The 12,100-nt window shown below is 41.3% G+C and overlaps 1 protein-coding gene across 1 annotated transcript in view; it reads right to left on the bottom strand.

Annotated features, from left to right (window-relative positions):
• Positions 1 to 339: 339 nt before the first annotated feature.
• bahcc1b (BAH domain and coiled-coil containing 1b) overlaps positions 340 to 12,100 on the bottom strand; it is a 110,652-nt gene continuing 98,891 nt past the window's right edge. The window contains exons 18-28 of the mRNA XM_065262916.2: positions 11,699 to 11,922; positions 10,013 to 10,096; positions 9,161 to 9,305; positions 8,940 to 9,057; positions 8,758 to 8,833; positions 5,775 to 5,883; positions 5,553 to 5,669; positions 5,305 to 5,439; positions 3,147 to 4,348; positions 2,818 to 3,054; positions 340 to 2,729 (exon numbers count right to left, since the gene is read on the bottom strand). Of these exons, the coding sequence (XP_065118988.2) occupies positions 2,520 to 2,729; positions 2,818 to 3,054; positions 3,147 to 4,348; positions 5,305 to 5,439; positions 5,553 to 5,669; positions 5,775 to 5,883; positions 8,758 to 8,833; positions 8,940 to 9,057; positions 9,161 to 9,305; positions 10,013 to 10,096; positions 11,699 to 11,922 (2,657 nt within the window). The 3' untranslated portion in view covers positions 340 to 2,519. The remainder of the gene's footprint in view (positions 2,730 to 2,817; positions 3,055 to 3,146; positions 4,349 to 5,304; positions 5,440 to 5,552; positions 5,670 to 5,774; positions 5,884 to 8,757; positions 8,834 to 8,939; positions 9,058 to 9,160; positions 9,306 to 10,012; positions 10,097 to 11,698; positions 11,923 to 12,100) is intronic.

Genomic DNA, 12,100 nt, shown 5'->3' with positions numbered 1-12,100 from the left:
TTGAAAGTAATGCTCTTTTTCTTATTAATATACGTTTATTTATAAGTTAAAAATTTATATATTATGGTCAGAATCATAATTTTTTATTTTATGTTCACCTTGGGGTTTACTGTAACAAAAGCATATCATTAAAATTACATTTGTAAATTATATTATATATAATGGTGATTGTAACAAAAATTTGAAAACCATTTGAAGACAAAAATCTACTAATAATACTTTAATAATACTCACCTCACCTATGAGCAAGATATATTTATTTTTAGAAATGTTTTCAATATATGCATCAGTCAAACTTGAGAAAAAAATACAACGAGGCATGTTAATTTAGATTTTTTTTAATTAAATGCAACATGAATGCAATAAAATTAAGATAAATAACGTTTTAAGAGTGGAAATATCTCAGAGTTATATTTCCCACAAGGTCAAAAAAGATCATCCACCATAAAAATCAGTTCCAAGTGGGTCTCAAATTCAGGTTACACAATGATTCAGTTTCCTTTGAGGCTGAGCCAACTTCCTGGCACGCTGGTGGTGCCAGCGTCACCATATGAAGAGTTTGCGTCAATCCAGTGTTTGTTACAAAAATACCATTTTTAATTTTTTTTCTTATTTTTTTATAGACCCAGAAAGTGACGTAACATTTATTTTCACATCATATTACTTAAAGCTTTAGCTTCTGCAGTGTAACAGCAACAATGTCATAAAAAAGTAAGTCATCCTTTAGGATTGAAGGCATATCCTTTCACAATTCCAACAAGGAACAATCTGTACAGGCTTGCATATCGAACAAATAAAAGTACAACATTGACAATGGAAAAAGAAACGATTTTTGGCAAAGCAGGAAGAAAAGTGACGTATTTAGATTTGATCTGTTTTAAACTGCCCTCACTAACAGGTAATGATTGTCCTTCATGATCACGTGACATAGGACAGCAATAGGAAGTGCTGAAAATTCGCATACCCACTCCTCTAAAACATAAAACCCTTGCTGAAACCTTGCTACAACATTTCTGAAACATACTGACAACGTTTCAGGCAAACATGAAAGCTATCTGCAAAATTAGCTGTTAAAAACATTGCAAGTGCCCCTAATTTATGATTCAGTCTACATATTTATTGCAATTGGGTTTATAGTAATTCCACAGACATACTTTGGTTTGACACTTTGGAGGCCTGATTTCTTCAGTAAGGTTGTTTAAATGTCATTTCAGGATGGTCATGCCACCTCTAATGTGCATGCTGTATAGACCGGGGTACTACTGACTTCAGAAAGTCTTTAGCACATCCGAGAGCTTTTCGTTTGATTGGTTAATGATTATATCACAAAAAATAACGCAATGGAATATGAAATCATTCAAAATAAAATTAAACAGCACAAGAAAGAAACAATGAAGTGGACACAGACAGCCTGTTTCCTCTTTATCACCTCATTGCTAACTACTAGACTGCATGGTGTCGATTCCCCTCCTAATCCTCCTCATGCACAACAGCGAAGAGGATATTTGGAAACAAAGGTGTCCGAAATCATGCCTGTCTCTAAAGCAAACTTCCTAAACAATTTTTAAAAAAATAACACGATCAAGAGCAATAAAGAGGAATAGAGTTCTCTCTTCATTTATATTATATTTACAGTTTGTGGTTTTTATATATATTTATATATTTATATATGTACACACATCAAATAAATCAATTGTACAACTATACACCTGAATGAGAAGATAAGCAAGAGGTACAGAAGTGTATGGCTTGACTGGAAAAATCATTCCTTTTGTGTTTGTTTGTTTTCGCACAAAACTCAGTTCATAAGCTGACGTTTTAATACACTGACTTTTCGTTATCTCTTCTTCAAAAGAGTGAAAATAAACCAATAAAAAAATCCCTGGAATTGTCAAAAGAGGTCATCAGACTGTACACGTGTGAGAGCATCGTTCAGTTTAGAAGAACTCAACTCTTCTAATCTTCAGGTCAACACCCGTTCCTGTTTGTTTTTCGTTTTGTGGCTGATCTCTGCATTCGCACATGGTTTTTCACATATTTGCATACTGCAAAAAGTACCATCTCATTCACATCTCTCACGCAAACACACAAACAAACAGATCATACCACAGCTCATAGTAACAGTGTATTTGGTCCTGCTGGGATAGAAGTCCTGGAGACATCAGTTTGATGTGAAGATCTTTCCTAAAGATCTTTCGGCAATACAGTCAGTGTTTCACACCTCCCCACGATCCATGTTTGTAAGTCTAAATATCCTTTCCCAACAAGTCCAGTGCTTAACCATTTCTCAGTAAAAGATTTCAAATGTATTCCATGACTGTGAAGCCTTCATTGATCACCACGAGTTGTTCTCTCCATATGCTTACTCCATAGAGATAAAAAGTTGCTGTGGGATCATTACTTTCCACATCGTGCTAGAGTTGTATATCTTCTATAAGACTGGCCTGATTGTCAGCCATTTCTTATATCCCCCATAGAGAAACTGTGATTTCAGTAGTGCATCCAGCCATTTTCAAACCCTAGCAGACGATGGACTCCCCCTCAGCGGTCACCAGCTGGCCAGTGGTGGGGTCGTAAGTGCCAGCCAGGTAATAGAGATCTTGACCATTACTGTTAGGCTTCCTGATCCGGCTCAGGCGCTCGTATTCTGCTCGACTCACCACCTGGCACTTATGGGAGATGGTTTGGACGTCATTCTCATCCTCATGGGAACTTTGGTATAGTGCATGCTGTAAAAGAGAAGAAAATTTGAGTGTATCTACATTTTAAGAAAACCCACAGCTCTAGGCCAAAGCAAATATGAAATATGGTAATTACCTTCCCATCCCGGTGCCTTTTTCCAAGTTTGGTCTCCTCAGGGTGGTAGAACCACTTCACCTTGACTACCATGTTGCTAGACCAGGATTCCCAGAGACTCTCAATGCGGCCAACAAAAGGAAGGTGGGGTCGACCGGCAGAAAGAAACACGGCACAGTCACCGACTCGGACTGTGTCTTTGCCACGAACAATGGCCTTGTAGAAGAGCTTCCTAGCTTTACCTTTCAATCCCCGTCTCTGATGACATCAAAGAGAAAATAGCACAGCGTAAAGGACTAGAGGAAGATGCATACAACCGTTAATGTATCACACTCAATGACAAAACGTACCTGAGTAGGGTTACCCGACCATCTCCACAGCTGCCGTCCCGGCATCAATGAGGATGTGTTCAGTGGACTATCTGAAGATGGTATCTTCTGTTTTTTAGGAAAGTCTTTGGAAGATTTGGATTGGACCACAGAGGCAGAGTTGTTGGCAATGTCTTTTCGTCTCGGAGGTTTGCCTGTACTACTATTGACGGAGACCTTTGAATTTGAGATGCCGAAAGCATGACGTGGAGGGGCAGTAGGAGGTTCAGGATGCTGCTGTTGCTGAATCAGTGAATGATGAGAGGACAGACAACCCTGAAGCAGAAGCCGTGATGCCTCTTCTTCATCTGAACTGTAGGAAGAGTCATTATCAGATGAGCAAATACTTGAGCTGGACAGTGATCCCGAGCTTGATGCGCTGGAGGACCCCGAGGACGATGATGAAACAGAAAGACGAGACAGAAAGCGCCCGGTGGTGCGCATCGCTGCTCTTCTCGCATCTTCTTCCTCGTCTTCATCTTCGTCCATATCCGAGTAGGAGCTTAGGCAGTCGCTGTGGCAGTTAGGTCCATAATCTGCATATTCACTAAGCCCAAGACCTTGAGGATGCTTACGGATGTCTGACGAACCTTTGAGAAGATTTCCGCTGTTTCTTTTGGCATCTTTAACTAGGAGAACAGACTGGGAGTAGCCCATACTTGAGGTCAGTTCTCCTATTCCTTTGGCTCCAAAGCCTTTCTCCATCCGTCCGCCTCTAGAATTATGTACCTCTGGATTTCCAAGCAGCAACAATGCTTTTCCATTCTTAGTCTTAGGGGATGTTACCCCTTCGTGGTCCAGTTTGACCAGAAATTCCTTCCTGTCTGCTATCTTTCTTCCCCGTAAACTAGAGGTTCCCTTGTGACCGAGTGATAGGCCTGTCGTCAACTGCTGATTCCCAAAGGAAGTGCAACCATTTGCGATGCTACTGAAAGAATCAACCTCAAAGGAAGTGCTAAAGATGCCTTTGGCTGGGGTGGCCATGGTGGAGCTAAGTAATGGGAACATGTCGGACTCCTTCCCCCTAAGAGCTTTCTTGGTTAACCCGTTGAACTGGAACAGATCCATGGAGGGCTTCCTTCTGGACGTGGTGGCAACCGGCCAGCCCAGAAGCGGAGATGCAGTTTCCATCACATTCTCAGCCACACAGCTCTTTGATGAAGAATTGGCGGATTTTGGCCTTCCTGGAGAGCGAGACAAACAAATATATTACGATGACGACACACCCTCCAAGTAGTCATGACAAAGTATTGGCATACTGCATCTACCTTTAACCCCTCAGAGAAAGCAGATACAAACAGATAAGCCTAACAGCTTATACAACAACTGATGGATTTATGTCATTGTACAGATAACATCTGCTGAGTTGGAGCTGTTGGACTGGTAGCTGCAAAGTTTTGAGTCATATCTGCATCAGTTAGACTCTATAGTTAAGAAGCGTTCAACCTTGACGCCTGTTACCCTCATCAAGCTAACACATTCGTTTAAACACATCTCATTCAACTGAACATTGATCTCATCAACACTAATGTGGGCAATCATTTGATGTAAACATTTCTTATATTAATCTCACTAAATTTCACCTTTTCCCCCCTTTATGAGATAAGATTTCTTGAGAAACATTAAAAACATCACTGTTTTGTTTGTTCCAGGAACCAGAAGCAGAAAGCTAATGATGCATGTCCTTTTGAAACACGTTAAGAAACACCTACCCAACAAGGCCAACCTCGTGATTTAGCAGCTAAAAATGAGTTTGGAATCTTGTTTGATTGATATGTCCTAATGTGTCTGTTTAAAACAACATGTTTACAACCTTCAATGCAAGTTAACTGATACCTTAAGCCCCAAGTCTGTTTTTACGTGTATGAACATACATGCACGGACAAACGCACAGGCTTGCAAACTATAGTTTATTTGCGTCATGCGCACTTGTACGCGGACCCACGTGTATGTATAAAAAGTGGACCATGTTTTGGCCTTTACCCGATTCATAAGACTGACGAGACTAATTTTAATCTTGGATAATGCCGAAAAATCTCAGTTTAAGACGTGCAACCTTATTTTTTTGTAAAATTTAAATGAGGCTTTGTTAGGGATTTGGGAAACTGAGAATGTGGAAGATGCAGCTGTTGTCTCGCACCTGGCTTGTTTTTAATAACATTCTTCTTGGATTCTGTGTTAGCAACATCAGCCTGCTGAGTTATCTTGTCTTGAGTGGAGCTCTTCCTTTTGCGGCAGGTAGGCGAGACCAGATGGGCTGGTGAAGGCTCTGCACCTGTAGTACAAAAACAAGTGAAGAGCAAGGCTTACAGGTAGGCAAGCATGAAAACTGCAATGTCTGGCATTGTCAGCATGAGACGCTTTCTTTATGTTGCTGGTTTCACGTACAGTGAATTTGGTAGCCTGGTGGTAGCAATCGGATGTTTTGGAGAGAAATCCATCCACGATCTCCGTCATCAAATTCAACCATGACGCTGCCCTCCCTCTGTTCCTCTCCTGGTCCACCTGTAAAAGGCACAAACATTAAAATGTAATGTAACCAACTTATTTTTCTTATTTTTTTGGCTTTGGATGGGCATTTTCTGTGCGTGTATATGTGCGAGGTCTCACCTCTACGGACATATCCAGGATAAAGGCACCGTGAGCGTTCACTCCAGTAGGCACACACTCTTGTGCCGGCCGTCAGTGTTTCCACTGTTTCCGACTGCACATCCAAAACCTAAAACATATGGATAACTTTAAAAAAACAACCTGTATGGACAGGAAGCTTATGCATGTTCAGATACATGTCAGATAATGTTGGAAAAGTGCCACTACAAGCAGATGTTGGAGACCATAAGTATTTAGTTTCCATATATAGCCTCTCATACCGAAGCAGATTAAAAAGATAGGAAATCAGGATCAGTGAACAGAGCGTCTGCTTTGGAACAATGAAATAAAAGAACATGGGGAAAGCCTAAATCGACGACTTCATTGTAAGGTTGCCAGATCTCCTCCCACTACACAGGGCACAGAGGACTCTTTAGGACCCAGTTCAAACTGCCTATTTTTGACAGCAAATGGGGAGTGTTTTTTGGTCTGGATGCTATTATTATTGGAAGCTAACTAAGTAATTTGAAAGGTGGCACAGGATCACTGTATTTGTCATTTTGGCGGTTTGATCAACACTTTTTCTGTGTTAAAATAGTGTCATCTTAATGTGCACTGGGAATTGCATTTAATGCATTGGCCAAAAACTGTAAACAATGTGGCTTTTTGGCCAGAATAAAACATTGCTTCGATATGTTTGTTTGAGCCAACGCAAGCAACCGATGTCTGTACACCCAGGGAAAGACATTTTGTTGGGCGAAACAATGAAAGTAAAAGAAAAATCTGTATTTCTTTCGGATGGTGACATGAGTGGTGCAGAAATTAAATACATTATGAAAACCATCACATATTATCATATATACAGTATTATTTCAAAGTAAGTAATTCAAAACGGCAAAGTGGGTGTGGAATCAGATAAGAGAAATTACACCGACATCTGTCTGTGCATTAAAATGTGCGTGTGGGAGTGTATTATTAAGTTTATGTATGTAAACCATATTCCCTTTTCTACTTCCAATAATGCTGCTATACAAAAACTCACATCACGGGGATCAGACAACAGCTGCATCAACAGTGCGATGGGTTCATGAAGCAAATGTTACACACAATGCCATCTCTTCTCTCTCTCCCAAAACTACACACACTCAGTGCTGGGTCTCCTTATGAGCAGGATTGTATCAAGAAGAGATATCTTTAAAAAGATTGGGAAAGCTGGGATGGAGCGGGGCATGCGATAGGCGGCCCTAGGCAGCGAGGCACTTTTTCATCCCCGAAACAGAGATGCTTCATGTAATGTATTCAAATGAATGCATGTCGACAAGGAGCTGTTGGTTTACAGTGTGTAATCAGCTTCTACTTTACCCGTCGGCTTCGATAAACTATGCGTGTAAGTGTAACCAGCGATTCAGGCTCGAAGATGTTCCTAAATAAGAAGATAAACTACTATAAAGGGATAAAACATGTTTTTCTTTACGTCTTACCGGAAGGGGTGGGGGGGCAAAGGAATAACATGAAACAGTCAAATTCAGTCATATCCTAAAACTCTGTATGGAAGAATGAACCGATGGACTGCATTAGGCATAGCTAACAGCAATTTTTACCGAAAACCTAGCCACACTTTATCAGCAACATTCCTCTTGACAATTTTTTTTATATTATTATTTTTATAATAAAAACCCAGATTAAGTCATTAATGGTTTTCTACATAACATCATCCTACATTATGTAAAGAGCATTCTGTGAAAATATAACCTTGATATGGTTAATATTGACTGAGTAAGGGCATGGCAAATATTGAAATCAAACTTTGAAGCTTTAAGTCTTATAATTAGATCATAATGCTGGGTTCAGACCAGCCGCGGTAGAGGCGTAAAGTGCGAGTGATTTCAATATTAATGCAATGTAAAGACGCGTTAACTCGCACCTGGAGGTCTCTTCTAGTTCGCGTGAATGGCGCGAATTGAGTGTTGCCGCAGGAGACACGCTAATTGAAAAATTCGAACTTCGGCAGAAAAACACGCCGCGTTAAACAATCAGGAGCTTGCTCTAGTAGTGACGTGAGTACAGAAAGGGAGCGGAGTCACAGAAGCCCCTCCCATGACGCGAATTTCCGCATGAATGTCTCCATAACTAGAATTTCACGCGCGTCTTTCAAGCGTGATGAAGCGAGTAAACTCAAAATGTTCAAGCGGCAAACTAGATGTGGTAGACACCAATTTGATGCCTCAAACGCGGCTGATGTGAACCCACGGTTAGAATGCATATACATGGCTTAAACACGGATGTAGTCTGTTTTTATGTTTACATGAACGTACAGCCTTGCATTTGTACACTAGTGATGTGCAAGTTTATCATGACCAACAAAGGACCCGCGAGTAACCCGCAGGGCGGGTTGGGGCGGGGAAAGAAATTGTCACTTTATTGCTACCGAAGTCATTGCCTCATGAGGCAGCGAGGCAACCAGGCAGCTTCCTTGGGTTTCGTACATACGCAAACAGTGCGCGCATTATTATTATGATGAAAAAAATTTGCTTCACGCACACTGTACACGGACTCTCGAGCATGCTTAAAAATGGGACTATACAGTACTTCTTGTGTTTAGAGTACACTGTGTGTATATAGGCTCAAATCTTTCCTATTACTTTTTGCACAGCTCCTATATACAAATTTGCAAATGTAAAGAACATCTACAATTTATTCTTTAAAGCTTAACTGAAACACGACCCCTTTCGAACACTAGTAGTTTACGTGTGTCATGGCTAAGCAACTTTGGCAAGCAAGTCTATTGGAGCACACTAGCGCACACGCACAAAACCCAGATGATATATTGTGAATTGTTCTGGCAGTGAAAGTCAAAGAGCTGGGTTGAGTCCAGCCTTGAGCTGACGGGAGTCTCGAGGGGGAAACATGGGGTCTGTGAGGGTGGGCTAGAGGGCTTGTTTGGCTCATAGCGGGAGGGATTCACAGTGCGAAGTCTCCAAAGAAGCTTTAAAAAGGTTCTCACCGCTTCTTTCAGCAGCTGCTCTAGAGAGTAGATCCTTGGTCTGTTTCCCCGCTCCCCCTCGACGACAACACTGTATCTGAGGAGAGAGAAATATCCCTTAAAATGTTGGCAACACAAAGCTTTTCAAAAGTATGGTACTGTATAAAAATAAGGAGCAATGAAAAAATACGGTAGTGACTTACATATCAGGCAGGTCCAGTGTATGTACATAGGCAGCATACAGTAACTCGTCCTCCTTTGAGATTAACACTTTCAGTCCATCCCTCAGGATTTCTTTGGTGAGAGTACATTTGGGCAGGGCTGGTAGTGACAAAGACAGATTAAAGTGAGAGGTCATCCTCTTTTTTACCACATGCACATCTTGCCCCAACATGCAATACAACATTGTGCGTGTGTTTCTCACCTGGCGGTGCATTACCCAACAGCTCCAGTTCATCATCTTCCTCCTCCTCCTCCTCTCCTTCCGAAAAGCTGCTGTCATCATCCATACGGAAACCCTCATCGGCGGCAAAGCTCTCCAGCAAACGACTGACTGCTCGTCCCTTAGCCTGCAAACAGCCAGGATAGGTGTATGAGTTTCGGCACGCATGCACATACACTCTCGCACATCTCTAACAGCCCCAGAGAGAGCCATTCGGGACTCCAAGATTCATTCAAACTCCCATACAAATATATCATAACCTCTCACACCCTTAACAGGTCACACAGCCTTTGGTACTGAACATTGCTCAACAGAAGCCGTCATACATTAATGCGATGGAGGGTTTGGATGGTGCTGCTGCGTTTTTATTTTACTTGCGTGTCTGACAGGTGAGCCGCGGGTGAAGAGTGATGTGCGTTTTAATATCATTCTTTAACAAAGTGGGAAATTTCCCCACCTTCTTAATAGGCAGCCAAAGTCCCTTTTGCATGCCTCGGCAATGACCTCACAAGGGCCGATGGTGACAGCCTTGACACCTATGGTGTAAATCTTTTCAAAACTATCGACTGTTTTATTTAGACGATGCATGATTCAGCCTGTGAATTAGCAGGCGGAACCCGTCTTATCTTTTATTGCGAGCAGATTTACGAGAGGTCTTGGCAGAACAAACCACACGAGATTGCATAATCCCTCTTAGTGAGTTTTTATAGGTGCCAAGAGGGCAAACCAGATAGATCTGGACCACTACGGTCTAATTCCCTATGTGGCCTCGATAGTTCAGACTATTGTTCAAAAATAATGCTAGAAATGACAGCAAGGTGAACCATTCTGTACCTGCTTGTTTCTGATTCGCCTGGTCCAAGTGATGTCATCATACTGAGACGACAGCGTTTCCAACCAGCAGCTTCTGACCCTCCTCTGCAACAACATGTGAGAACATGTTAAACAAAATACACCTTCAAGGAGCAATCAGAATTGTTAACAAATAGACCCATGCGGTACCCTTAAAAAGGTCCTAATATAAACAATTTAGATACAGATTTGGTACCGATATGAACCCTTGAGGAACTAGTATGAACTATTTGGTACCAGTATGTACAGTGTACACCTTCTTGATTTTTTTATGTTTTTGCATATTTGTCACATTTTAATGTTTCAGATCATCAAACAAATATTAATCAAAGATAAGACAAATAAACCCAACATGCTGTTTTTAAATGAAGGTTTTATCATAAAGGGAAAACAAAATCCAATAACACATGGCCCTGTGTGAAAAACTTTTTCCCCCTTAACCTAATAACTGGTTGAGCCACCCTTAACAGCAACAACTCCAATCAAGTGTTTGCGATAAAGTCTGTTACAGAGCTGAGAAAGAATTTTGGCCCACTCATCTTTGCAGAATTTTTGTAATTCAGCCACATTGTAGGGTTTTCAAGCATGAACCACCTTTTTAAGGTCAAATGACTGAGGTCAGGCCACTCCAAAGTTTTAATTTTGTTTTTTTCAGCCATTCAGAGGTGGACTTGCTGGTGTGTTTTGGATCGTTGTCCTGCTGCAGAACCCAAGGTCACAAACATGATGGCCAGACATTCTCCTTCAGAATGTTTTGGTAGACAGCTGACTTCATGTTTCCATTTATCACAGCAAGTCTTCCAAGTCCTGAAGCAGCAAAACAGCCCCAGACCATCACACTACCACCACCATATTTTACTGTTGGTATGACGTTCTTTTTCTGAAATGCGGTGTTACTTTTACACCAGACGAAATGGGACACACCTTCCAAAACTTTAAACTTTTTTCTCGTCAGTCCACAGAGTATTTTCCCAAAAGTCTTGGGGATCATCAAGATATTTTCTGGCAAAACTAAGAAGCCTTTATGTTCTTTTGCTCAGAAGCGGTTTTATCTTTGAACTCTGCCATGCAGTCCATTTTTGCCCAGTCTCTTTCTTATGGATGAGTCATGGACACTGACCTTAACTGAGGCAAGTGAGGCCTGAAGTTCTTTGGATGTTGTTGTGGGGTCTTATGTGACCTATCGTTTGAGTTGGCGCTGCGCTCTTGTGGTAATTTTGGTCGGCCTGCCACTCCTGGGAAGGTTCACTGTTACATGCTTTCGCCGTTTCTGGATAATGCCTCTCACTGTGGTTCGATGAAGTCCCATTTGTAGTCATAATAGATCATAGATCATAACATGATGTGTATCTTGTGAGGATCTTTTGGGGTGCTTCACTTTGTTTGGGGGGGGGTGCTAACCAATATGACTTGATAAAGAAAATGCTTGTGTTGGTTTAGAGCTTGTGTGGCTGGTGCACTATTGCCATGCTGTTTACTTGTAAAACATATCTAGTAAAGCTGATAAAGCTCTTTTGATGATACTAGTTACCCAAGGGCAATTTCTAAATGTAAGTAGTTATTACGAAACCCGATAGACATAGACATTCTCTAGGTTAATTTAAACCAACTCTTGGGTTGTCCACAAAAACACAACCCAGAATGTTTTCAAATGTACTGTAGATATACCTTTCCAAAAAGCATTGCACTTTTCCTGGTGGTTCTTTCTCGTGGAGTAGCTGAGCTCTTGAGGACCCTAATGTGGTCAAAGGTGTTCTCCCTTGACCCCTCTCTCCACCTGGGTAACGTCAGTCTCCTATCTTCCTCCATTTCTGAGTGGCTATTGTCAGCACTGACCAGGGTTTGCCTACACGGGGCTTTCCTTCTCATCTTCATGTCTTTAGTGCTGGATTCTGAAGGCAAAAAATTTAAGACTATGAGTGACAGGAAGACCGTGTTAGTAGTTTACAACAACAGTTCTCAGTTAAATGTACGCATCTCAGCATTCCAAAGTGACTTACAGTCAATTCATCCTACTTTGATTATTATTTTTGATGGCATTGGTGTGGAAAGCAAAGTAAATATTTCATT

The sequence above is a fragment of the Paramisgurnus dabryanus genome, chromosome 1 (genome assembly GCF_030506205.2).
Source record: "Paramisgurnus dabryanus chromosome 1, PD_genome_1.1, whole genome shotgun sequence".
In the NCBI taxonomy this organism is placed as follows: Eukaryota; Metazoa; Chordata; class Actinopteri; order Cypriniformes; family Cobitidae; genus Paramisgurnus; species Paramisgurnus dabryanus.
This window is presented reverse-complemented; position numbering and strand designations above follow the sequence as displayed.